The 25,185-nt window shown below is 55.5% G+C and overlaps 9 protein-coding genes across 9 annotated transcripts; 3 read left to right on the top strand and 6 right to left on the bottom strand.

The window, feature by feature from the left end:
- Positions 1 to 464: 464 nt before the first annotated feature.
- BO86DRAFT_414575 (uncharacterized protein) lies at positions 465 to 4,314 on the top strand (the record flags this gene model as incomplete). Its single annotated transcript, XM_025674852.1, has 6 exons — positions 465 to 1,736; positions 2,469 to 2,528; positions 2,644 to 3,008; positions 3,045 to 3,285; positions 3,322 to 3,709; positions 3,749 to 4,314. The coding sequence occupies 6 exons, from the start codon at positions 465 to 467 to the stop codon at positions 4,312 to 4,314; spliced, it is 2,892 nt and encodes a 963-aa protein (XP_025533353.1).
- A 673-nt stretch (positions 4,315 to 4,987) lies between these two features.
- Positions 4,988 to 6,371, bottom strand: BO86DRAFT_405476 (uncharacterized protein; the record flags this gene model as incomplete). Its single annotated transcript, XM_025674094.1, has 3 exons — positions 4,988 to 5,522; positions 5,618 to 5,894; positions 6,351 to 6,371. The coding sequence occupies 3 exons, from the start codon at positions 6,369 to 6,371 to the stop codon at positions 5,233 to 5,235; spliced, it is 588 nt and encodes a 195-aa protein (XP_025533352.1). The 3' UTR covers positions 4,988 to 5,232.
- A 247-nt stretch (positions 6,372 to 6,618) lies between these two features.
- BO86DRAFT_374480 (uncharacterized protein) lies at positions 6,619 to 7,023 on the top strand (the record flags this gene model as incomplete). Its single annotated transcript, XM_025670435.1, has 1 exon — positions 6,619 to 7,023. The coding sequence occupies one exon, from the start codon at positions 6,619 to 6,621 to the stop codon at positions 7,021 to 7,023; it is 405 nt and encodes a 134-aa protein (XP_025533351.1).
- Positions 7,024 to 7,469: 446 nt separating this feature from the next.
- BO86DRAFT_424166 (uncharacterized protein) lies at positions 7,470 to 9,348 on the bottom strand (the record flags this gene model as incomplete). Its single annotated transcript, XM_025675442.1, has 5 exons — positions 7,470 to 8,212; positions 8,293 to 8,326; positions 8,385 to 8,804; positions 8,943 to 9,078; positions 9,175 to 9,348. The coding sequence occupies 5 exons, from the start codon at positions 9,346 to 9,348 to the stop codon at positions 7,870 to 7,872; spliced, it is 1,107 nt and encodes a 368-aa protein (XP_025533350.1). The 3' UTR covers positions 7,470 to 7,869.
- A 1,283-nt stretch (positions 9,349 to 10,631) lies between these two features.
- On the top strand, positions 10,632 to 11,907 carry BO86DRAFT_351217 (putative O-methyltransferase; the record flags this gene model as incomplete). The annotated part of the gene is made up of 2 exons (XM_025669421.1): positions 10,632 to 10,799; positions 10,864 to 11,907. 2 exons carry the CDS (start codon positions 10,632 to 10,634, stop codon positions 11,905 to 11,907), a joined length of 1,212 nt encoding a protein of 403 aa, XP_025533349.1.
- An 828-nt stretch (positions 11,908 to 12,735) lies between these two features.
- On the bottom strand, positions 12,736 to 14,937 carry BO86DRAFT_3575 (AGC family serine/threonine-protein kinase). Its single transcript, XM_025669704.1, has 2 exons — positions 14,889 to 14,937; positions 12,736 to 14,747 (listed from the first exon to the last, which is right to left on the bottom strand). The coding sequence occupies exon 2, from the start codon at positions 14,625 to 14,627 to the stop codon at positions 12,873 to 12,875; it is 1,755 nt and encodes a 584-aa protein (XP_025533348.1). The 5' UTR covers positions 14,628 to 14,747; positions 14,889 to 14,937; the 3' UTR covers positions 12,736 to 12,872.
- A 772-nt stretch (positions 14,938 to 15,709) lies between these two features.
- On the bottom strand, positions 15,710 to 17,231 carry BO86DRAFT_405473 (dihydroneopterin aldolase). The gene is made up of 3 exons (XM_025674093.1): positions 17,097 to 17,231; positions 15,990 to 17,014; positions 15,710 to 15,925 (listed from the first exon to the last, which is right to left on the bottom strand). The coding sequence occupies exons 2-3, from the start codon at positions 16,875 to 16,877 to the stop codon at positions 15,749 to 15,751; spliced, it is 1,065 nt and encodes a 354-aa protein (XP_025533347.1). The 5' UTR covers positions 16,878 to 17,014; positions 17,097 to 17,231; the 3' UTR covers positions 15,710 to 15,748.
- A 628-nt stretch (positions 17,232 to 17,859) lies between these two features.
- BO86DRAFT_300809 (putative pre-RNA splicing factor Srp2) lies at positions 17,860 to 19,816 on the bottom strand (the record flags this gene model as incomplete). Its single annotated transcript, XM_025667467.1, has 6 exons — positions 17,860 to 18,249; positions 18,303 to 18,399; positions 18,461 to 18,534; positions 18,948 to 19,108; positions 19,242 to 19,370; positions 19,765 to 19,816. The coding sequence occupies 6 exons, from the start codon at positions 19,814 to 19,816 to the stop codon at positions 17,860 to 17,862; spliced, it is 903 nt and encodes a 300-aa protein (XP_025533346.1).
- A 2,084-nt stretch (positions 19,817 to 21,900) lies between these two features.
- Positions 21,901 to 24,550, bottom strand: BO86DRAFT_384550 (electron-transferring-flavoprotein dehydrogenase). Its single transcript, XM_025670911.1, has 3 exons — positions 23,897 to 24,550; positions 22,280 to 23,798; positions 21,901 to 22,226 (listed from the first exon to the last, which is right to left on the bottom strand). Exons 1-3 carry the CDS (start codon positions 24,192 to 24,194, stop codon positions 22,127 to 22,129), a joined length of 1,917 nt encoding a protein of 638 aa, XP_025533345.1. The 5' UTR covers positions 24,195 to 24,550; the 3' UTR covers positions 21,901 to 22,126.
- Between the last annotated feature and the right edge of the window lie 635 nt (positions 24,551 to 25,185).

The raw sequence follows: 25,185 nt of genomic DNA, 5'->3' as shown, positions 1-25,185 counted from the left end.
CGCTAACCCGATAAGGCATGGCATCCGCCGTCCAACGCTGTCTGGACCATCCATCCGTCATCCTCCCTCGCTCTCTCGCTCCCTCCCTCCCTCTCCCTGCTCTCTCTTCTCTCCCCCATCCCTTTCAACAACCTTTAGACCGACCACTCTTTCTCACTGATCCTATACGCCTCTTGTCACCTCTGAACCCTCTGACACTCCTCTCCGAGACTCCTTCTTTGTGACCGGTGCTGGTTTCCGGTCTCTGATCTATCCTTCTCCCCCCCGCCCTGCCGCCGCCGCCGCCGTCGCCGTCGCCCGTCTCCGTCTGTTGTGACGTTCTCCCTTGCATACCGTGCTACCGATTATACCCTCCTGAGCAATGAAGATAATGTCCTTGACTACGTGAAGAAACTCCATCATATACACAAACTTGCGACCTTTATCTCAACATCCCTGCCTCCTTCCTGTGGCCCCGATTCACGATGGCTGCCCCCGCTCTCCCCACCAGTGGGTTGATCGATCCAACAAAACAAGCCGAGTATCCTATTGTGCTGGGTGACAGGCTCGCTGGCAAGGGCACGTCGAACTCCCAATTAGTCAACATTCAATATAACTACAAAACCAAATCTGCGACCGCCCGATCTAAAATCTCTCGATCAAGGCAATCTCGGGACCGTTTCAATTTGACGATCACGGACAAAGCACCAAATGCTGAGCAGAATGTGTTGACCTACACATATCAAGGCAGTGTAGATCCGGCACAAGCTGCGCTGGAATCTGCTGAACATAATCTGGTCCTGGTGTTTGACGCCAATCGGAAAGTGTTCGTACTGGAACCGGTAACGACACAGCTCAACTTCAATCTTCGGTCAGCCCCAGCGAAGTCACACAAGCAGGTCCTTGAACAATATGAGCAACTACGAATGTTACAGGAGGAAGACCATGGATCGGGTGACGATCGGGCGTCTGACAATGCCAGTGGTAATGATGACGGCCCAGCGGATGACAACAACCCATTCGATTTTCGTCATTTTCTCCCAAAGGAGAACGCCGATGACGACAGATCCGCTTCAGACACCAGTGTAGGCAAAGCGGCGACACCCTTAATGTCTGCTATAAAACCCACTCCGAGTCCCAAGCCCTTGCCGGACAAGCAGAAGCAGCGGGAACCACTGCTTCGGAAAAAGGAGCGTGCAGAGGCTGTCAAACACCCGAAGTCCACACCGACAAAAGCAGCACCAAAGTCTCCGGCATGGACCGAACGCAAGGGAACTGACCGGAAGGTCGTCAAAGAGGATGACGTGCGGGTGAGCACAGCGAAACCCCCGCCGGCTGAGACTGGCTTGGGGTTGGTCTCGTCCCAGATCACCGAGCCTTCGCCGGGGTCAAATATCATCATCGACGGTGATCTGATCATCGAAATGGGCTCGCCGCGGCCCTCGAGAATTGACACGACCTACTTCTCCGATACGCACACACCGGCCAGTGACGATCACGAGGAGGAAGACGATGAAGATGTTGACCATCTCCGACTTCCTTCACCAACCCGTCACGGGAAAGCGCCTGCAGTCCGCGAGCCTGTCTCTGCGCCACTCGTGGATGAAGATGAGCTGGATGATGATGACGCCCTGGCCGCTGAGATGGAAGCGGCCTTTGAAGAAAGTGCGCGGGAGGAAGAAGAGGCACGTAGCCACCAGTCGCAGCCACCATACTCGTCGCATCTCTACCACGCACCTAGTGATGATGAGAGCGAGGTCAGCGAGGAAGAGTAATGTTGTCTCTTTGACGACTCTTGTTGATTAACCTGTATTTCACTCTTGTAACAAGTCTACATGCATACAAGCAGGGCGCATTGTGGAGTTTACACTGTTTTACCTTGAAGACCAGCGGGGGCAGACGTTCATGGCAATTGATATAATACCAGCTGTTGCACCGTCCGTGTATTGAGAAGTGTATTGAAGACTGGTTGACCAGACTGTCAGTGTTATAGCATATTGCATATTGGTATAATTATATGACAACTGTAACACTGAGAAAACCATTTGTGAGAGTAACAAACAGTCCGAATGCCGGTTCAACGCGGCGGCCGATCTAGATCGGAACAACTGGATGATCCGGGCCGCATCGTCATTGGGCCAAGTGCCAGTCAAGAAAAACCACCGCTCTAGAAAGGAGCTTGACCGGTTCCTCCGGCAATAATCGACGACACCACGAGATTCTCACGATTTACAACCCAGTCCATCGCACTCAGCCGTTACGGAAATTACCCCCACCTTCTTTATAACGCTGATTGTCGCAACCGGTGGACTAACACGCGTGGTGCGACTGACCTCCCCATTTTCGGCATCCGATGCGATGAGGATTCACCCGCGGGCCATGGTTGAAACGACTCGATAAACCTCCAGGCGACGAGACAAAGTGGCTCACTGTCGCCAGTGGGCTACACTAAGGGTGCGCCTTCATATACTGCCTTGTTCCTTCGACAGTCTTCAAGTAGGGTGACTGAAGAATACTCGATCGGAACCTTACCCCAAGCTTGCCTGCGCGTGCGGATTCGGGCTCTCGGGATCGATCTCTCTCACGTTGTGTACAGTTCTTCCACCTCCCACTCCTTCGAGATAAACTTTGCTCGCATTAGCGTCACTTTGTGCTTTGAGGGAGTTGGACTTTGCCGATAAAGCTCATATGCACACGATGGCTTCTCCGCGCGGCCACCGCCCAAGTCCAAGGCCTGTTCCTGCGCCTTCGAATTCCGTCCTCCTCGCAACCCAAGCTCAGTGGCTCTTCACCGATGAGGAGCTCACACGAACGCCGTCACAGCTCGATGGTATGAAAATGGAGGCGGAAAATACATCCCGCAGCAAGGGCGTGAATTTCATTTCCCAGGTGGGTATCATGCTCAAGCTGCCGCAACTCACGCTTGCGACGGCCGCCGTCTACCTCCATCGTTTTTTCATGCGATACAGTATGGTCGATCTACCGCAACGACCCGGAATGCACCCCTACCCCATCGCTGCTACGGCCTTGTTCCTGGCTACAAAGGTTGATGAAAACGTGCGGAGGATGAAGGAGCTTGTGGTTGCTTGCTGTCGGGTCGCCCAGAAGCAGCCGAATCTGGTGGTTGACGAGCAGTCCAAAGAGTTCTGGAAATGGCGCGACACGATCCTCGTCAACGAGGATACCCTGCTGGAGGCACTGTGCTTCGACCTGCAGCTGGAAGAGCCGTATCGCATCCTCTACGAATTCCTGCTGTTCTTCGGCGTGGCCGATAACAAACAGATGCGCAATGCGTCATGGGCTTTCGTCAACGACTCGATGTTTACCGTCCTCTGCTTACAGTTTACCGCTCGCAACATTGCCGCCGCCGCCCTATACGCTGCCGCCAAGCACTGCGACGTCGGATTTGAAGACGACGAACTCGGTCGGCCCTGGTGGGAGCAAATCGATGTGGACATCAACGAGGTGCGTCGTACGGTCACGAGAATGGCACAGTTATATGAAAACAATGCCCTGCAAAGAAACACGTACTACCTGTCCGCCCCCACCGCGTCAGACGAGGGTACTGAGAAGACCAGGATCCCGCGCGCGGGCGGTACGACGGAGCCCGCGCCAGGAGCAGACCCCGTCAACGGGCGCAAGCGGTCCAGGGAGCCCGAAGAGCAGACTCACGACCGCAACCTGCACGAATCGACTACATTGCGCGACCACGAGCCAAATAGACAGAATGGTACACGGTCGCCGAAGCGACAGCGGAGGGAATCGGAAGGCGTGGTGGTCGACAGAGGCCCTGCGCATGAATCCTCGACTATCCCCCACTCTAACGGAGGGCCACCGGCATCTCAAGACCGACACCACGGCAACGGTCACGTCTCTGCGGGACAACTCCCGCCGCCTCCCCATCACTCACAACCACGCCATCCGCATCCCCTGCCCCCTGCCCCTCGACCGTTCCCTCGCCGCGATAGCGCCAGCCGGGGAAGTAAGCCGGGGCAACCGGTGGATCCGATCCAGCAACGGATCGACGAGATTGTACAACAGAACATGTCCTCCCACGGGTCTCCGAGCTCTGCTCGATCTGAGCGACGGCCAATTGACCGTCATCGCAGCGACTGGGACGTAGAATCAGACGAGCGCAGACGACGCCCGTCTGCTGGTGGCAGGAAACCGTCCTACGAAGAACATTCGAGCCACTCCCGTGCACCACCTCCACCTGCTCCTCCACCTCCACCTCCGCCACCTCCTCCGGAAGAAGCCCGACCACCGTCACCGAAACCAACGAGAGCCGTTGAAAATGACGATGAGGGTGGAGGAAGTGAGGAGGGCGAGCTTTGATGAGCGTTGTTGTGCTTTTTTCTTACTTGTGGCTTTTTATCTTCATGAGAACCGATAGATATCTACTATGCACTGGAAGTTGCTGCACTGTATATAGTGCAACCCGGACGGAACCGGAAGGAACTCCCGCAGCTCGAGCAGAATCGTGCTCTTTGTCTTTTCTTTGTGCTAATTCATCGATGGGCCGGCATTGCTCATTCATTGCTACTTCGCTTGGCTTGGCGCCGTGTTGGTTTGTCTGGAGAGAGGCGAAGGGTCGGGGATGAGAGGGACATTTTGTACTATACCTTTTGCTTAGACTTGAATCATATTCTTTCGAGTGTTGTGTGGTTGGTGCAATTGAGATGGCGGCGCCATATTGATGATTAGAGCAGCTCTACGATGTAGCATGGATCCTATGCCAGAGCACTGCAACTACAGATGACGGCATCTTGCTAGCTGTATTATAGCTCCGTCACTTTTCTTTTTCTTGTACAGCACAGAGTACACTCTGAACACATCACCCATCGATGCTGGTGGTGGAGAGTATTCATGGGCTGGTTCTATGTCTACTCCCTGCTCTATATTTTGCCTTATTTCGTGCCTATACTCTTGGGTCCGGTGACTGATCGAAGTTCCACCGCGTGACATCCATACTCAGGCTTCAGAATGGAGGTGCCGTCTTTATTACATTCGCAAGCAATAGCTACCTACTGAGCGACTTATGTCTCATCCTAAAGCTCGATCTCCTGCACCTCGACCTCCATGGTCCAGTCGCCCCTCCACTCCCTCGCCCGGTACCCTCCTCCCTCCGCAACCACATGCCTCACGCTCATCCTCGATAGATTCTTCTCCCGCACCAACTGCACGCCTTTTCCTACCTCCCCAAGGACCCACTGCTTCGTCTGCTCTTCTCGTCGGTGCCCCGGCCGCGCCACTTCAGATAAACCCCCCGCGAAACCCATCCTGCACGGGACTCAACTGGAACCACAGACACGATGCCGCCGCACCCGCCATGCCCGCCCAGGGCAGAGGGAAGCCAAACACCGCTCGCTGTCCGGACTGCGTACACCGTCCCGCGATCAGGACCACCGTCAGATCCTCGTCGCTGTCTCGGTCGGCTGCCAGCGTCTCTGCCGTTTCGTTTTTCTCGGAGGTGGTGGTGTACGTCTTGCGCAACGCGAGTGCTTCGAACGCCACCGTCTCCGCCAGGACCATGCCCCACTGCGCTAGCACGGGGCGGGTTGCAATCTTGCTGGGTTGGGGCAGGGACTGCGTTGCGGGATGCTTGCGCCCTCTCCCTCTCCTTGTGGAACCCCTCCACCTGTCCGGAAAGCTGAGGTGCGGAGACCCGCGCCGTCGCCGGACCCTGGAACATCACCCGCCGGAAATCGGCTGGCGTGCGTGAGGTTGCTTTCCTCGAAGAGCTGGGCGGAGAGGGCGGGGTTGGCGAGCGTGAGGGCGCGGAGGAGCGCGGCGGGGGTTAAGGAGTGGGGGAGGGGGAGGGAGGGGAAGGGGAAGGTGGAGAGGTAGGCGAGGAGGTGGTGGATTTGGGTGAGGGCGTTGCGGTGGGTCAATTGGAGGGAGGGTGACGGTGTGCTCTGGGGTGGAGTGGAGGAGTTGGTGGAGGTGGGTGGTGGGGAGGAGAGAGGAGGCTTATTGTTTAGCTGTTGTTTGGAATGCAAGGTAGAAAGAAAGAGTTGAGGTTGAGAAAGCAGAGAGGAGAGATGAGTGGGAAGGGAGGGGAGATGAGGTGGAGGAAACCAGACACAAAAGACAAAAGAGTGTGCCTGACAGTCAGACCAGGCTCTCACTAGTTACCTCGTAGTCAGACTAGGAGCCCAGGGGCAATTGTTTGCTCTTCCCTCAGCCAACAATACTATAACAGCTCAACAAACAGTCCCTTTTTCCAGTTCCAGACCAAATCCAACATCGGCCCCAAACCCTAGCTTGTGCTGACGGGGGGCCAAACACTTCCCTACTACGACATCAACAACAGGATCGAAAAGAAACAGCCCCCATGCTCAGGTCCTCCAGGAGCCTTTGGAAGTCTCAACCTGAGACCCTTGCAGGACCATCTTGCCTGCAACCTTCATTTCCGTGACTGCCGCCTGGACTGGACTGTCACTGTCTGTTGATACTGTACATTGTAGTAGTACAGTCAACAATACGACAGATAGAGAGGAGAATATAAAGCCCCTGACTCTCCACCAGAAACCTCACAGACCCAACCCCCATCCACTCATTTGTGTTGTTTAGTTTTGTACTTCCCACCACCCTCATTTGACAGCCCCCCCATAGTCTACGGCTTTCTCACGCCGCACAATGAAAATCAACACTCTCTTCTCCCTTCTGCTCGCCACCCTCTCGACGGGGGTGACCTCCACCCCAATTCCCAACGCGGACCCCGATCCTCAAGCCCACGGTTCCATCCAATCCATCAACCTCGACAGCAGATCCGTGCACAATGTCGACCCCCTCCGCAAGCTCCCGGACATCCACACCCGGTCCCTCGACCTGCCGCTGGCGGCCGAGCTATTCAGCCGCGAAGAGGGAACCCCTCGGAACGACGACGACGACAACACGCTCTACACCCTCCTCACGCGGGACAACACCCCCAACGAGAACAAGAACGACGACAACAACAACAACGAGGAAGACGCGATAACCAACCTAACCCCACGGACCTCCACCTCCGCCCACCAAACCATCGAAGAAACCAGCACCTAGCAGCTCTTCGCCAAGGTCCACAACAGCAGGACCGCCGGACAGCTATTACGCCTTCACGGTCAAGTAACACGACGGGCGACGGGGCCGGGCGACGCCAGCCCCACGGACGTGCTGGCGGAGGCGCAGCGGGATTACGGGTTCGACCACATTCGCCCTGGTGGTGGGCAAGGTCAAGGACTACTTCGCCCAGCCGGAGCATCAGATTGTGGGTGGCTAAGACGAATGATTGTCTGACTTTGGTGAGGTGGGATTTGGAGGGGTATCTTTGTTTTTTTTTTTTTTTTTTCTTTCGCACTTTTTGTTGGAGTATATAGTGGTTTAAAGGGGAGCGGGGAGGGGGGGGAAACGAGGATGCAATGTGCTTGGGAAGATGAAAGAGAAGGGTTGAGGGGTTAGGGCTTGGACTCATGAGAGGGGACATGTAGTTTTCATTCTGTATAAGATGGCCGGCATTCGCCTGGTATGGCAATTCAGTTGTCAGGCTGACCATGCAAAGAATCAATCAGGTCTAATTCAAAAGGAGCATCCGGACACATTGACATCCGTGTTTTCAGGGCTCGGAGGGAAGGATAACCATCGTCTTGGACTTCTTCTTTCTTCTTCCATGATACATGTTCCTGTGTGCCCAAGGATTCCGGGTTCACATTATTCGGGGGGATATTGACGTCGGTTCCCTACTAATCGTATCGAGCCAGACGCAATGACCCAGCAATGATACACGCACAAGGAAATAGAAAGCAATCCGTTTACTGACCATGAATTTGAACAGTCCGAGGGACTGTGCTGTGCACAAGGGTATACGTGACTTCCCTTTCCACCTCGAGCCACTCTGCTTCCTGACGGTGGTCAATGTAATGCATCCATTGGCACATGCGCGGCCCCGGCGCCCGACTGCTGCACAGTCACATGAATCTGACTCGTCCGCCAGATCCCCCGCCGCGAATCCGCGGCATCCGCTTCCCCATCCTGATCATGGGGGGGAATCGTGTCCAGCGGCAACTCCGACTCGGACGGGAGACGCTGGGCACCCGAGGGCTTGGGAGTGGTCGAAAGCTTGAAGGCGGATCCGCCGGAGTACGGATGGGAGGGATGGCTGTCGGAGCGGTAGCCCTTGGATTCGAAGGCTTTGCGGAAGAAGGGCCGGAGCGTGGGGATGCAGGCCGCCATGATGACGACGTTCTGCTCGATGCTGTGGACAGTGTATCCAGGAAGTCAGGCAATGATTGAGAGGGCGGGGATGGATAAGGGGGGGATGAGGACGGAACGTACAGGCCCCAGACGACTAGCGGTACTACATTATATACTGAACAACTTCCATGTTAGTCAACGGGGTGGGTAGTTGGGGAGGATGCGCTACTTACGTGGATCCGTCCGGTCCGTAAACAGATGCAGATAGGTGGCCTTGACGATGGTCACGATCGCCGAGAGCAAGGTCAGCCCCATCATGATGCACACCCCCACCTTGGTCGAGGTGCGCATCTGCAGCTTCCAGAAGACGCGGATGGGCACCACGGCCAGAACGATGTCCGTCATCGTGGTGTAGGCACTGACCCAGTAGGAGAAGTCGTCGAAGACGCTGGCGTCCCAGCACCGGCCCTCCCGCGAGGCGTCCCACAGCTTCTGGGTGGGCCGGCACTGGAAGAAGACGATGAAGACGGAGACCATGGCGAAGACGACCTGCATCGTCACCATAGCGTAGAGACCGCGCGTGCGCAGCGGGTTCGGGTCGAGGAGGTGGCTGATGAGGATGGCGATGGAGATGTTGGGGAAGCTAAAGGCACCTGCATCCCGCCCAGGCATCAGTTATCAAGAACTATCGCCGGAGATGAGCGGATATCAAGTGCAGGCGTACCGATGTTGAATGCTGCCATCATGTTAACTACCTCGGCATCGAACGCCTGACTGAGCAGGAAACTCACGGAATGCTATGATCTGCCATTTGGCCGTTTGGACATATCGGTCGGTGCCATGGTCGGCAATCACCGCCGCCGTATGGCGACCGAGCCCTAAGGTGACCGCGTACGAGACAAATGCTGCGGCGATGATGCTGAGGCCCTGCAGTACAGTACAGTGCAGTACCTCTGGTCAGCGGAGTCCCAGGTAATTATGCATCCAGTCCCTCGCATTCATGCAACTGGGTAGGTGAATTACCATTGAAAAGAAAATGAAGAAATCATCCCATCCCAAGCTCTTCGCGACATGTCCTCGAGCAAACAGCTTCAACGCGACCACGGCAATGGCAATGCCAGTGAACACCCAGGCTACTGCATTGATCTCGGCGGCTCGACTTTCACTGAAATCCACATCCGTGTCGAATGAAGCCATTCAGACTGCCTCGAACCACACGGTCGGACCGTGCCGTCTGCCAGCCTCGAATGCTGCAATGGTGGAAGGTGAAGGTGCCCGCCGCAAAGTGGCCCAAGCACGAGAGATGGGCCGGTTTTCTCCTCGATCTTGGAGAACAGGCATTGGCAAAATGGGGACGTCCACGTAGGCTGTGTCAAAAACGCACGATATAAGGAGGGCAGAGCGTGAGAGGAGAAACGGTTCCGGGAAAATATCTCCTCTGGCACGGGCGTCATTCGTCGCAAATGTTCGGCGTGCGCCACAGGCTCTCTAGCGGCCCTCGGTAAACGTCACAGGTTTGGAAGGATCTGGTGCGGTCCAAGTTTCTGCGAACGATATTACGATTGAGAAGCATTAGTACCATGGAGCTAAGATGTCCGGGTCCGGAATGTAGGGTTTCGCGGAGATGGCGGGAAGTGGAGCGGCAATGAGTCTCCATTTCCAGCCTGCGGATCGTTCCGTTGTTCCCCAGCTGGCTCGCTCCTCCATCGTTGTTGATGGATCTGAGGCAAGGTGAGTACGAGACCGTCTACAGTCCGCAGTATTCTCTCTTCAGTGTGGGTAACCATCTCAGTGATACAATACGTATCTCGAAAGTATTGCGAGACAGGAACGGGGCGGGTTACAAGCCCCGCGTGGCTCGCAGTCGAAGGAGCGCTAGCATGCGTTAACCCTCTTAGCCTGACGGCGGTGCCTGTGTCCGGTCTTTTCGCTTCGTCGCTACAGAATGGCATGACGGACTTCCAACGGAGATGGTCTTAGCATGCACTCTGGAGGCCAGCTGTCTCTAGCAGACACCCCTGTCTCGCTGCATGTACAGAACGCATATGCACCCCGGGGGGTTCTTCCTATAGTATGTACTGTACGGATACAGTACCTGCAGCAGGATCCTTGTCTGCCACGGGGACAATTGCAGGGATCTTTCATCCTTCGAGGACTCAGCCTTTCCCTACATAAATCTGCCCCTATCACTCAAACTCAGGCACCGAAGCTGGGGTCGAAGATGGACGGACGACTGACTGCCAAAGGCGAAAGCCACTTAGCCTCGTCTCGAGCAGACACACGTGTTGAGATACAGACAGACTGTTTCTATCCACTTCTCCATGGGCTAGAATGTGACTAGCTTGCACTGAACATGGCAGCCGTCCATCTGCCGGCTACCCCGCCTGGAAACGTGGAAAGATATATGAAGCCCATAACAACCCCAGGAACCCCTCAATGCGCTTCTCTCCATTTCCCACTCCCCCCTTCACATCAAAACCATGACGAATCCCTCCGTTTCTACCATTCTGGAAGACTTGGCCGCAGCAGGCAAGGCCTATGACCAGGCTGAGCCTGGGGCACGGGAAGCCCTCATTGACCGCAGCCGTGCCCTGGTGGCCGCACTGGAGATGCCCAGTGAATTCATTCAACGCAGCTTCTGGGCCGAGGTATGAGCGGCATACCCTTTTGATGTAAAACACCTACTAACGCACTCGCTTGCGACACCCACAGCCCGCCATGTCCGCCATCATCCGCATCGCCGTCGACGTCAAACTCTTCCAACTGCTCCGCGACGCAGGGGAAGCCGGGCTGAGCCCGTCCGCCCTGGCCGCAAAGACGGGCGTCGACGTCGTGCTCCTGCAGCGATTGACGCGCCACCTGGTGGCGATGTACCTGATCAGCTTCCACCACGGCGCCTTCCACGGCACTCCGCTGAGCGACCAGCTGGCGGCCGACAACTACCAAGACAGCATCTCGTTCTGCTACGACACGGCGCGCCCGTCCTTCAACAACTTCCCCACCTTCTTCCAGAACACCCACTACCAATCCCCGCCCGTCGGGAGCCTGAACGGCCCCTTCCAGAGCGCGCATCGCACCCCCCTGCACTTCTTCGACTGGCTCGTAGCCAACCCGCCCAACCTGCCACACTTCGACTCCTTCATGAGCGCCTACCGCGCCGGCAAGGCCAACTGGTGCGACCGGGGCTTCTACCCCGTGGCAGATCGCCTGATCGCCGGCTTCGACACCACCAGCGCCGCAGGCGTCCTCCTCGTGGACGTGGGCGGCGGCCGAGGCCACGACGTGACCATCTTCGCCCAGCAGTATCCCACCCATCCCGGCCGAATCATCCTGCAGGACCGCGAGCCCGTGATCGCCGCCCTAGACGCATCCGCTGCTCCCACCACTCCTGGAGCATTCACGGCGCAGGCGCACGACTTCTTCACGCCGCAGCCGGTCGCCGGGGCGCGCGCCTACTACCTGCACTCGATCCTGCACGACTGGGACGACGACCGAGGCATCCAGATCCTGCGCAACCTGGTCCCCGCGCTGCGCCGGGGCTACTCGCGCGTGCTGCTGAACGAGATCGTCGTCAGCGAGGAGCGGCCGACGCTGGCGGCCACGAGCATGGACCTGATGATGCTGGCGCACTTCGCCGTGCGCGAGCGCACCGCGGCCGAGTGGCGCGCCATCCTGGCCGCGGCCGGGCTCCGCGTCGTGCAGATCTACACGTATCCCGGGGTGGCGGAGAGTTTGATTGAGGCGGAGTTGGCGTGAATTTTTTTTTTTTTTTGAGTCGTTATGTTTTCATTGTCTGTCGAACGTGTTGGTTTTTTTTTTTTTGGGTATGCCCCGACAGAGATGGAGAGGAGATCAAGGTCGGATGAGGCGGGTGACTTGGGGAATTGGCGGCCGGAAAGCTGCAAGAGAGAGTTCATGATTAGATATGTAATAATAGTTGGATGGAAAGAGTTCCTCCCGTCCCTCCCTCTCCCGACTGATGCTGTAAATGCAGTGGACTTGTAGCAAAGTATGGGAGGGGGTTATGTCAGACAAGACCCCCTCAGTGCAAGTGTTGAACAACACCTTGGAGGTATCTGTATGCACTTGAAATCACATCTCGAACCCGCCCGGTACTGCTCGCATGCAGGTCCCGTCAGTGACACACCACACATGGGAACCTGTTACTCTGTATATTGTCCTTCGTATCACTTAGCACCCCGTGCCTCCTTTCATCTACTACACATTGTCCATTAGTCCCCCCTCCAAAAGGAAGAGAGAAATAAAACATGGGAGGAGGCAGTGGACATGGCCAAGGTATTCCGATTTAAACGCATGTACAGTACTCGAAAGGGCCGATGCGGGGGTTGAGGTTGAGGTTGATTTTCCAATGATACTGGAAAGATGGGAATGCAGAGCTGATATAGTTGTTGATTCGGTCAACCACTTTACTGAAGGGGCCGTCCAGTGGGGATGCATAACGGTTTGGTGGCGGGTGGGGGGATAAGCTACACGATCTACTCAAGTCGCTGGGGCCATATGACTACGTAGCTGCTTGAGCACGCACGGCTCTTGTTTACATACTTGGACGGGGCGCTTTGAGATGTCAGACTTGTCAGCCATCGGCTTCACGGCTACCGTAACGCTGAAGACCATCCGAGTTATTGTTCAGTCTGATCGATATATCATGAAAAGCTATGCAATCTGCGAGTCACGCCGGAAAACCACCATCTATCGCCTCATCACACCCCAATCGCCTTGTCCAGCAAACTGCTCGGCGCCACGAAACTAAACCCGCCAAACGGATTACTCTCGCCCAGTCCCAGCGAGACCGGCGGCACCGCCGCCTGAGATGCCTTGTAGTGCTCGTCAAACCCATGCACGATCGGGCTGAGCGGCAGCTGTGTGAAGTCCACCGAGAAGTTCTCCGCCAGCGCTGGGTCCGTCACCACGGGGACGATGGGCGGCGTCACCTCGCGCCGCTCCAGGGCCTTCCAGTCGATCTTGCGGAAGAAGCGGTGGTTCTTGATCGTCTGCAGATCCTTGGGCATGTGGTACCCCAGCCGCTTCGCGGGTTCCTTGCGGAGGAGGCGCGTCAGCAGGTCCTTAGCGTCCGGGCCCAGGAAGTAGGGCAGGGCCAGTTTCTGCTTGAGGATCTTCTCCTGCAGCTTGGCAATGTTGTTCGCCTTGAAGGGCGGGGATCCCGTCAGCAGATCATAGCCCAAGGCGCCGAGGGACCACCAGTCGCAGGCCTTGCCGTAGGGTTTGCCCTGGATGACCTCCGGGGCCATGTACTCGATCGTCCCCAGCGACGAGTTGCAGCGGTCGTCATCGCTGACGGCGATCTTGCTCAGCCCGAAATCCGTCAGCAGCAGGTGCCCTTCCTTGTCGAGCAGGCAGTTCTCCGGCTTGAGGTCCCGGTAGATCACCCCGACCGTCTGGTGCAGGTGCTCCAGCGCCAGCACCATCTCCGCCATGTAGAAGGCGGCCGCGTCTTCGTCGAACATGCGCTCCATGGCCAGGTGGTGGAACAGCTCGCCGCCCTCGGCGTACTCCAGGATCAGGTACAGCTTCTCGTGGTCCTGGAACGCGTAGAACAGCTTGACCACGAACGGGTGGCGATTGACGCTCTCCAGGATCATGCGCTCCGTCTTGGTCTGCTCCACCAGCTTCTTGTGCACGGTGATCGACGCCTTGCGGAACTGCTTCTGCGCATACAGCTTGCCCGTCAGCACGTGGCGCACCAGCAGCACGGTCCCGAAGGATCCCTTGCCCAAACAGAGCAGCGGCTCGAAATCGTCAGACGCCATCTTGCGACAGAGCTGCCGAGTGCGCACGTCCCGCCCGTTCGACGCCTCCTGCGACTTTTCCTCCGCCACCGCATCGGCGCTGACGTAGTCATGCTCCAGAGGCACCTCGTAGCTGGTCAGGACTTCCGTCTGGTCACTGTCCGAGCAGACGCTGGCATTGCTAGGCGTCTCCGAGCGGGGCCCCTGGCCAGACAGGCTCATGGAATCCAGCTGAAGCTTCAGGGCGCTCACCCCACACCCGGTGGCAGGTTGGACCAGCGGGCTGCTAGGGCCGGTCCCGGTTGGCGCGCGGGGACGGGGACGGGAGCTCGGCGCGCGCGAACTGCAGGCCGAGCGGTCCGAGTCCTCGTCGCCCGAGCCGCGAGGGGTGAACCCGCGCACGGTCGAGATGGCCGGAGCCACCGCGTGAGCAGCGGCCGCCTGCTTTTTCTTCTTCTTGCGACGGTCCGCCTTCCCAGCCAAGAGGCTCCCATTCATCTCCGGCGCAGGGAAGGGTTTGGCGCCATTGACCCCCGCGGGAGGCATCATTGCAACCTTCCGCTCGGGACTACGGGCGCTGATCCGGAAGCCGGTTTCTGGGCCATCGTTCATGGTATTGTCCGCACGAGAGTGCGACATGTCGGCCTGCGGGCTGAAAACATCCGCGACCGAAAGGTCATCCGGTGTCATGGTCGCCGAGAAATCCATGCCTCCACAAAAAAAAGAAAAAAAGGGCGAGATACAATTTCGCAAGAAGAGACCGATCACATGCACTCAGGCATCGACAATCTCCAAGTACGCTCGTCCGTGCGGCAACCTAGTTGTGATCTGAACAAAAACAGTTAGGATCCATCAGGCAGAGATACATATACACAAACACGCATGCGCGGGGTAAACTCCAAACCGGTTTTTGCAGGAGACGCAAGGGGATCAAAATGTAAACTCACCCACACACACACACACACACACCAATTGTAGATCAAGGATCCAAAGAGCACCGCGCGCGCAACTCTTGTGAAGGAGTGGATTCGCAGGGGTCCCTCGAGACTCGCACCAAATTACCGTCCGCCCTTATTCAGGACGGACCCTGGACCCTTAGCCAAATCACCTCGCCAGCAGTGAAATCGGGCGAACGAGTGGATGACACGGCCTGGGTGCCAGCCAGAGTGGAGTGATATCGAGACACCGTAGACACCGTCGAGGGGGAGAGATCGGGGAAAGCGGGGGAATCGGTAGGGCAGCCAGCGGCGGAGCAGCGGAGAAAAGCGGACGACAAAAGCGTGGATGGCGCAGACAGGCACATAGAGATACAACGGGGCTAGGTAGCCAACGAGGCAAGTGGGTTGATTGAAGAATAGGAGGTGAAGGTGAAATAACACAAACACAATGAATGTGGTTTCTAGGTTGTGGGGATCAAACAAAATTCCCTTGAAGAGGGGGAGAGAGGGAGATTTAAGGAGGGAAAGGGAAAGGGAAAGTGAAATCAGGCTGAGGACTCGGAAAGCTGACACTGCCTGAGGCTGCGAAACAACCAAGGCCGATGATGCCCGCTAGGCCAATCATCAGCCGCCGGGTGCTAAGCGACGCTAGTCCGCTTCAGGACAGAGCTGCGTCACGTGTCGCCGTCATTGGTCCCAAGTAGGTCAGGCCTCTCTGTTGCCTATTCAGGTAATTCACTTGCTGGGGCATCTCCAGTTGGCGGGCATTCGTCCGAGTGACTTGTCGCATACAAACCCAAAAGGATGATCTCTCTCTATCATATGGCCATTGGTTACCCAAGCACAATTCATATCCAATGAAATTTTAACAGGAGGTACAATACATCCTTCCTACTCAAAAAATGATTGCGACCGAGTAATCTGGACCCCAGATCGTTCTACAAACGACAACGCGCTGGGCTTCTGAACCAACACCGTCACTCGCTCATTCCCAAACTCCATCGTCACAATGCGCGCCACGAAAGTGGCCAGCGCCTCGACCGTCTGGAAACTCGTAGCTTCGACCCGCTAACCCCAACATCAGCAAATGTTCGTTCACAAAAGACACACAGCAGCAATGAGCGTTGCTTACCTCTGCCACCGCCCGCGTCATGGCCTGGTAGGTATTGATCACCGTGGACCCCCAGGGCAGCTGACCGGGGCCCTTGAATTCCAACGAGACGATGACCGCCTGCTTCTCGACTCGCTCGTGGGAGTTGACCCCCAGAATACAATAGCACCGAATCCCATCGATCCGGAACTCCTCCTCCAGCACTACCGGGCACCGCTCGGCCTCCGCCAGGTTGTCCACCGCAGCCGCCCCGTTCCGCTGCCGGTACCCCCAGACGGTCACGCTCCGGTATTTGAGTCCCTCCTCCGCGCGGAGCAGCGCCTTGGGCAGCTGCAACGAGACCTCGCACTGTCCGAACACCGCGTCGATGGGCGGCGGGACGGCCGCCGCCGACGGGTTGCCGAAGATGGCCGCCTGGGCCTGCGCCTGGGAGCCCGCCGACGCACTGCTCCGGCGCCGGGTGTCGTGGTGCTGGTGCACATGGGACATCCGCCGGACGCCGGCGGCGGTCTCGTCGAGGAGGCCCAGCCCGCAGTTCGCGACGATCCCCGCCGTCAGCCGTACGTCCTCCCCGAGCGCAGCCCCCAGCATCTCATCCCGGCGGCTGCCGTCGAGGCTGACCAGCTGCTGCGCCGATGCATCGCCCGACTTGCCGATGTTGCGGATATCCTCCTCCAGGCGGCGGTAGAGCTTCCCGTAGTCCAGTGATAGAGAGACATCGTCGGCGATGGCGGCGGCGACGGCGGAGGAATAGGATAGGTTCAGCGATGCGGAGCAGGGCTGCGGCTTGCTGGGTCGGTGCCATGGGTCCGGGGCCGCAGGGAGCGTCAACTGGATGTTCTGGAGCCGCACGCTGTCGAGCACCGGCGGACGGGGTGGGATATGGACGTTTACGCGTTGATCGGCCATGATGCTAGCTGATGGTTGGGCAGAGATCAATGGACGGATGATGTGGAAGAGTAAGAGAGAGGTTACGAGCTGAGGGGGAAGCTAGCTCGCAGCGGGTGACCGTCGGGAGGATGCTGAAGCTACCGAAATTCGAGACCCTGCCGTGACGTCAGCCCACAAAACGTCAAAGTGAATTCAAAAGACTCAAGGACAGGTAACTTCAGGGAAAATATCTCGCACCTATTATTGATTCAGAGAAACCCCCGTCTAGCACTGGTGTCAATGCGACAGGCGGAGGGGGAGAAACCAGTAAGTTAGTCGAGTCATAGGCAGAATAAAGTGGTGGGGGACCCTCCGTCTTTAGCGCGGGGAACTTTCTTTGTTGCCTTGCTGCCTCGCGCGTCTTTTGCCCTCCTACACCCGTAGTAGAAAGACAAGTGAAGCTTCCATTGTTTACTAGCCACTCCGCCAACCGCTTCCCTTTCACCTTTCAAACAGGGTTTTTATTCAGTAGATCCAATATACACATACATATGCCCATGGAGAGAAATGGAAATTCACATCGTTAGATATTACGTCGCAAAGGGTTGAGCCATCCAGGGTCACGTGCTGCTACATCAGTTGGCTGCGCTGATGGCAACCAAGAGAACAGGTTTCGCGCGCGGAAACTCAAGAGACCAGCCCAGAGCATCGATCGCCGAATCATTGGGTCATCATACCACGTCCGTTCATGATCAGAAGCGCCTTCGTCTCTTCGTTCGTTATTTTCTTCTTTCTTCGCCGCCTTTCGTCTGCGGTGTACACACATCCGCAAGGTATTTTCAGCCGTATCCGGTCCAGGGGTTCAAGCGCAGGTGACCGGGGTCGGATTATTCTGGAGATCAGAGAGAAACAGAGCGCAAAGGAAAGCAGTACAAGCAGAGAAAAACAGGTCAATCAGAAAGCACAGTGGGTATCCGCCATGCACTTAGTGAAACACAATCAAATGACAGCAAGCGAGCCCCTACCAATAGCCGCGGCGTTCGTACGGCATGTACTCGCCCCGCGGAGGACTCCGGGGACGGGGGTAGGCTCGGGCTTGCATGTAGGGGTCATCGTAGTGCCGGGGTGGAGGTGGCGGACGAACATCATACGGATCCTCATAGGGTCGACGCGGAGGAGGGTAGTCTTCAATCCGCGGGCGAGGTGGCGTCCGGCGTCCGTACCCATCCCGTTCATAGTATTCCCGCCGCATGGGGATAGGAGACCGTTCCCGGTAATGAGCCCGCGGACTGTAGCCACGGGGTGCGGGAAATCGGCGGTCGTATTCCTCCATTGGGGGAAAGCTCCGACGAGGGGATCGCGACCGGTAGGGGTCACGGAAAGAACGGTCTTCTGGCGGAAAGCTTTGGATCTAGGGAGGAATGAATAATGTGAACGGGATGTGGATCGGTCAAGAGTCCTTACATCGGCGATACATGTCACACGAGATCCCTTGAACTCGCGCTGGTCGAGCTTCTCGACGGCAGTCTTCAAGTCGTTGGCGGTCTCGAACTCAACGAACCTTGTTCATAGTGTTAACGGTAATCCAACGGGGCATCCAGGGGAGAGAGAATGCGACGCACCCTCTGCCAAGCTCACGGCCGGTCTCGGAGTATACCACATCAAGGCCAGACTGGCGGGCAAAGTCTTTCAGATCCTAGAGTACGAATTGGTGAGTTCATTTCCCGGTGAAGCAAGTCTGATATCCGGCAGGTCCATGTGGCTGAGAGCAGAATGATGAGGCACCAGTCGCAAAGGGTCCAAAAAAAGACCAAAAATCAAGATCCAAGGCAGAATGGTCCAAAAGGGGCATGATGTTCTCCTTCCAGGTTGAGGTCGTCCAGTTTTCAATCTAGCTCGTTGGAGAGCCTAGATTGCTGCTCGTAGCTCCCAAAACGTCGCCCGCAGTCGGCATATATCCAAAACCTGGGCAGGCTGGGAATGGCAGACAAAATGTGTATTTAATAGGTAAAAGGCAAAAAGAAATAGGCAGAGATATCAAGGAACGCTGATGAGCCGGGCTTCAAGGCGTCCGTTCGTTCCTAGGGAAAGGGGACTTGGGCTGCTAACCTGCCAACTTGTTTCCGGGAGTCCAGAAAGTAACATGCGGAAGATCGTGCGGCGGGGGCGAGGCATGTTGGGACGGTCCATCGGGCCAGGGAAGTTTTCCTTGCGGCGCGGGCCACGGGCAAATTGCACGGTGAGGCGCTCGCCCTTAAAATCGCTGCCATCTGTGGGTTTATAAGGGTCAATGGGTAGCCCTGAAGGAGCTGACAGTAACACGTACGGAAGGCTAAAAGAAGAGTGTTCGTTAGTCAATGGCGAGTGACGTGGCTTACGCTTGCCAGGAAAATGGGGGCTCACCGGGAACAACATCTCGAGCATCCATCGCGTCTTCGTACTCGATGAAGCCGAAGCCATTCATCAATTTGATCTCTGTGATCTTTCCGGAGCCATGGGTGCTGAAATGCTCCTCGATATCCTGCTTAGTTACTGAATTGGCACTGCGACACCCACATGGGCGCCGCGATCAAAGGTCAGCTCATTGCGGAAAACAAAAAAAGTAAATGGATCCAAGAAAAGTAAAGTGAGAATCCTCCCCAGCAGTGTCCGGGTTCGAGGGAACCCTGCGCAGAGTGGGAAGGAGCGCGCGCAGGTCTGGTTCCTGGCTGACAACCCCAACAGATAGGATCTGAAAGCAGGAAAGAGGTGCAATGGCCCACTGAACCAAGGTCACTTGAGGGACTGGAAGACATCCATCCAGAACACATGGCAATCCAGTGGACATCCTGTTACTGTGGCGCAGATGGACTGGAACAGATTTGAAAGGAAGAAGTCCATATCGGATGGAAAGGAGACCTTGAAGAACGGATAGATGGCTGCATACCATTGCGGGGAAGGTTCCCGAGATAAAGTCGGGTAGACGAGACTTCAGTCATGGCTGGAACTCAGAAAGCAAACAAAACAAGTCGCGGGATGGTCCAATCGGCAAGAGAAAATTAACGTGTGGCCTCGGAAGTTCTTCCAGTAGGTGATCTGGGAAAATGAGCCACAGGTGAGGATGATGGCCCGGCTATTGTCTCTCCAACGGTGTGTACTCCAGGTAGCTAGTTGCGACAGAAAGGGTAGCTCGAGATAGTTCGGATTTCCTGGCAATCCGGGGGCCGGGGAATAGACGGTCGAGATATTCCGGATGAGTTTAGTAGACCTGGTGATAGGCAAATCAAGGGACACCACCAGCTGGGAACTGAAAGTGGTGCGAGGTGGCTATTGTTGGCGGGTTGTCGCAGTCGAGGGAAAAGGAGAGGGGGGGCGGAGGGGTTAGCGAGGTAGTTGTTGTCAGACTGTTTATTATGTCGCGATAATCTGATAGATGGACGGATAGGGGGGTACGGAGGGAATGAGTGAGGAATGAAGGACGGGTGACAAGAGTTCGAGAAGCTGGAAGAGGATAAGGAAGAGTAGTGGAAAGAAGAGACGAGAGAGAAAGAAGAGAAAGAGGAGAGGAGAAGAACAGGAATCGAGTGAGTGAGTGAGCGATCGTCACGGCGCGAAAAGAGGAGAAAGCAAAGAGGCGGCGGCGGCGGCAGAGCAGAGCGGGCGGGCAGAGTTGCGGGACTGCGACTGACTGCGAGCTGCTTTCCTTGACCGCCAGGGCAATTGTTTCGGACCACTGGCGGTGGAGGGCATCCAATGGCGGGCGACCTTGCCGGATCGCCTCACTCTGCGGTTCCACGTGGCCCCGCCTTGTCCAGTTCCTGACTTTGCCTTCAAAAAGGATGATATGATAGCTACGGTACTTGAAAGTAAATAGATGGATGGTGTTTGTTCAGGTAGAGCAGAAGGGTGGTACCTGGAGGGCTTTTATAGGAATGCTGAGCTCGCCTAATATTTTCTATAGACGGCCGTGTTGTTAACTTGATTAGAAGTTGCAGATGTATATATTCCCGTGACCAGAGGCCAGTGTATCACTCTCGACGTTCCAGTTCCCCCACACTGCACCAACACATTTTTTTTGTCGTGTAGCCTCATCTTTAGTGCTGCTGTGGAGCCCCAGAAAGGTTAGTGATAGGTACAGTACACTTACAGGTACATGTACCTATGGGGTAGCAAATCCGATACATTTTGATGTGTAAGAGGAGATTCGACGGTACATCACAACTGAGAACAATGAAGTAGTGAGTCCGTGACTCTATTGATCAAGTAATTGAAGGCCCAATGATCCACCAAGTCTGAAGCTCAGCGATCCAAAGTGTTTGATGGTACGGAGTACTGTACCTATGATATTGCGACAGCGAGGATATGTTTAGATTCTTCAGCCATGCCGCCTCCTCTCCGTACTTCCGGACTATAAGCTTTGAATTGATCAGCAATCAACCAGCATAGCCCTTCGTATCAGCAGTGACTGCGGATCTTGAGCACAAGCCCTTGCGGAATGCATTCATCCATCTCCGAACTCGAATCATTTGTGATGTATAACACCCTCAGCAAACAACATGCAATCTACAGATCAACCCAGCTGAACCGCGGGCTGGCAAAAGCGGATGATCCGCGCAGAACCCCAGCTAGGCTACGCAGGGACTAGTGGCTTGGCACTTCGCCCCCCGGGCTGTACGGTAGCAATAATACGAGTACGTCAGACTACAGGTGAGCCGACCTCGTTTTTTCGGTCGCGTGGCACGAAAATGGCTTACTAAGCAGTTTGGTCACACAATTTACAAGCCACCTTATTACTTAGATAAAATATAGATTTCATTCCACATTATCTTTTTAATACCCTTACATTTAACTGCTTCCTAACTGCTTAGAAACTATTTAAAAACTGCTTTACAACTATTTACATTAGGATTAATAGAACTCTTAAAATTCTTAGGGTTATTGAGATTATTAGGGTCTAATTACATTAGGATTATTATTAGGAATACCCTTTATTATTCTTTTACCTGAGGGTTCTTTATTAGGGAGTCTGTTTTAAAAGAAAATAAATTTCAAAGTAAAAAAACAGTAATATATAAGTTCGTGTGGCACATTCTTGCTTATTAATCTGCGCTAAGTGGGGTCGGTTCACATGAACATTTCAAAAAGTTCATGTGACATGTAAACACCGAGTACGTACTGTACTTCAATAGATCAATGCTTAGGAATGAGGCGAATGCACCGAGCCTCGACGCCGAAAGCCGTATGTACATGGCTCCATATCAAATGATCAGTCCCCGCTGCTTTTGCTACAACACAATGGATGTGCCTAATCAGGTCATAAAATACTTCGGTCCCTCGCCACCCTGAGGCGTCTGCCAGTTGATGTCCTGTGTGGGTACCTTGATATCGCACGTCTTGCAATGAATGCAGCTGTGTATGATTAGCAGTCGGTCAAGTGAAGGAGAGATGATGGAAGAGCTTACTTCTGAGCGTTGATCTGGAAGCGAACACCATGCTGCTTGCTGGAGTCCTCAACATACTCATATACACCGGCCGGGCAGAACCGGTTCTCGACACCCTGGTACTTGGGCCAGGCAACATCCGTATGCTTGTCCCAGTCCTCCACTTGCAAGTGAACGGGCTGGTCCTCCTCGTGGTTTGTGCCGGTCCGGCTGACGCTGGTGAGAATATCGAAGCTGATCACGCCGTCCGGCTTGGGGTACTCAATCTTGTTGCACTGAGAGGCCAATTTCGTGGCCGCGGCGTCGGTGGTGTGGTGCTTGAGCGTCCAGGGAGTTCGTCCCTTGAGAATGTACGCCTCAAGGCCAGAGTACAGAATTCCACCATAGAGACCAAGGGGCGTGCTGAAAGAGGGGCGCATGTTGCGTACCTCGTACAGCTCCTTCCAGATTGATGATTTGCGCAAAGCCTCCTCATAGTCGAAGAGGAATACGCTGCCGTCAGAGTTACCCTGCAGAGCTGCAAAGGTGGATTCAGCAGCCAGCATGGCAGACTTCATCGCGGTATGGGTTCCCTTGATCTTGGGAACGTTCAAGAATCCGGCGCTGTCGCCAATCAAGGCGCCACCGGGAAAAGCGCACTTCGGGATGGACTGGAAGCCACCCTCGTTGAGGGCTCTCGCACCATACGAGATGCACTTGCCGCCCTCCAACACTTCCTTGAAGAGAGGGTGGTGCTTGAGTTTCTGGAATTCACCGTAGGGCGACAACCAGGGATTCGGGTAATCCAGGCCCACGACCAAGCCAATGCTAACCATGTTGTCGCCGAAGTGGTACATCCATGCTCCACCGTAGGTATCCGACGGAAGAGGGTATCCCAAGGAATGCGTAATTTCACCGGACTTAAACTTCTCGGGCTGGATCTCCCAGATCTCCTTGAGACCAATACCATAGGTTTGCGGTTGGCTATCGCGACGAAGGTCGAACTTCTTAGCCACTTGCTTGGTCAAGCTCCCATGACAGCCCTCGGCCAGCAAGGTGACCCGCGCATGGAACTCCATACCCCGCTCGAAACTGTCTTTCGCCTTGCCGTCGCGACCGATGCCAAGGTCGTTGGTTGCGACACCTAGAACGGAGCCATCCGACTTGTAGACCACCTCACTGGCTGCGAATCCGGGATAAATCTCGACACCAAGTTCTTCCGCCCGCTCTCCTAGCCACTTGGTGAGCTCGTTCAGACTGATGATATAGTTGCCATGGTTGTTCATCTGCGGCGGCGCGGGGATCGGGAAGGACGAGTTCTGAGTCAGGAAGCGCATCTTATCCGCCTTCGCAGGCGTCGCCCCCTCGAAGCGGGACGGGTTGTCCTCCGCAAGCCAGTCGGGCAGGAGTTCGTTCAGCGCCGTTGGCTCAAGTACGTTGCCGGACAGGACGTGGGCGCCAAGTTCGCCGGCCTTTTCCAACAGAATGACGCGGAACTCCTCGTTGCCGGCTTCATTTGCTAATTGCTTCAATCGAATAGCTGCAGCGAGACCAGCGGGACCTATTTTAGGCGTCAAACGATAAGGGTCAGTCACTTTACACTCTTTCACTTGCGCGATGCATGCCACCCGCGCGACCGAGTCTATGTGGAGTCCCTACCGCCACCGACGATACAAACATCCACCTCATCCGATTCTCTGTCCAGCTGACGGGGATCGAAATTGCCTTCGGCATCGGTTAATCTTCGTGTTACCGATTGTGAGAAGGCGCATGTCTGAATGGGAGTGAATAGCGACCGTGGTCGAATGGCTTTGCGGTATGAGGCTGGCAAGGAGCGGTTGGAGGGCCGTGCAGAGGTTGCGAGTGATGACAACGAGGCGGAAGCCTTGGGGAGGCGCAGGGAAGAGGGTCGCAACTCGCGCCTCAACAGCGGCAGGACCGCGCCTTTGGAGGCCATTGTTTAGGCGATTAGGCGAAGAAGATGTGATGAAGACTGAAGGGGGAGCAGATAGGAGTGGAGACGAGGGTCACAGTAGGGCTGAATGTTGCGAATCCTATACTGAGATCAAATGCATTATAGACGGGGGATAGAGCGCGACAGTAGAAGGTAGAGGGGGTATCGTCAACAGGAGTAACGTTATTGTCGCCCTGTAAAATAGCAGTAGTAGCAGTAACAAACTACTAGAATCAGAGGAGTCACTCTCCGACCGGCCAGATTGAAGCACTGATCCAATGGAGGGAGAAGTGTGACTAAGAAGATGAAGGGAGAGGAGGGAAAAGGTGGTGGATTGAAATTTTGGTGGTCGGCCCGAGGTAACGGCGGCCAATGGGAAGGCGGATAATGTGAATCAAGCCGCCCTCAATATTCTACTAGGCAAGACTACTTCCGCCCATACAGCCGTGAATCCCGTCGGGACATGCGCAAGGGCAGCAGTCATGTCATTGCAGTTAGTTACTGCTGTACAAATCCAATCCGTACTCAGTATCTTGCCATCCGATGAACCCTGAGTCTTTGGCCGACCCCGAAGCCGCCCCCGCGACTTTTTGCGCATACGTCGTGATGATCAAATGGTTCGCGTCGCCGATCTTGTGCTACTCAACACTACGAGTATGAGTAATAAGCCCATGACACTTCCACTTGGTCCAAATGTCACCTTGCCGGAGATAGCCGTGGCAACCAGGTGCAGTGGCAGGTACTTACTAAGACATGGCCTTCAAATCACATGAAGGCAACCAACAATCGAGCAGATTCAAATGAATCCCAGAGATACTGAGAAGATAACCAAAGTCCTGATGACGACACGCGATCGAGATGTCATGGTCGATTCCCGGTTGCCTGCCCGGCCTTATTCCCTGACACCCATGTGATGCACCGCAGCTGACAAAGAACTTGACACTCTAACTACTCCGTATGAATGTGGCGATGCAGCAACGACTGAATACCTACC

This window comes from Aspergillus japonicus (genome assembly GCF_003184785.1).
Source record: "Aspergillus japonicus CBS 114.51 unplaced genomic scaffold BO86scaffold_1, whole genome shotgun sequence".
Lineage (NCBI taxonomy): Eukaryota > Fungi > Ascomycota > Eurotiomycetes > Eurotiales > Aspergillaceae > Aspergillus > Aspergillus japonicus.
The sequence above is the reverse complement of the archived record's forward strand: the minus strand, read 5'-3'. Positions and strand labels throughout refer to the sequence as shown.

What these genes read in the sequence shown, in the direction of transcription:
- BO86DRAFT_384550 (XM_025670911.1), bottom strand. Translation starts at nt 24,194, where the DNA reads ATGGCCTCCAAAGGCGCGGTCCTGCCGCTGTTGAGGCGCGAGTTGCGA. An exon ending in TGTTTGTATCGTCGGTGGCG is followed by an intron (nt 23,799 to 23,896) that starts GTAGGGACTCCA and finishes CGCCTAAAATAG; the next exon opens with GTCCCGCTGGTCTCGCTGCA. An exon ending in TTCCAGATCAACGCTCAGAA is followed by an intron (nt 22,227 to 22,279) that starts GTAAGCTCTTCC and finishes AATCATACACAG; the next exon opens with CTGCATTCATTGCAAGACGT.
- BO86DRAFT_405473 (XM_025674093.1), bottom strand. Translation starts at nt 16,877, where the DNA reads ATGGCCGATCAACGCGTAAACGTCCATATCCCACCCCGTCCGCCGGTG. An exon ending in TGACGCGGGCGGTGGCAGAG is followed by an intron (nt 15,926 to 15,989) that starts GTAAGCAACGCT and finishes TGTTGGGGTTAG; the next exon opens with CGGGTCGAAGCTACGAGTTT.
- BO86DRAFT_3575 (XM_025669704.1), bottom strand. Translation starts at nt 14,627, where the DNA reads ATGGATTTCTCGGCGACCATGACACCGGATGACCTTTCGGTCGCGGAT.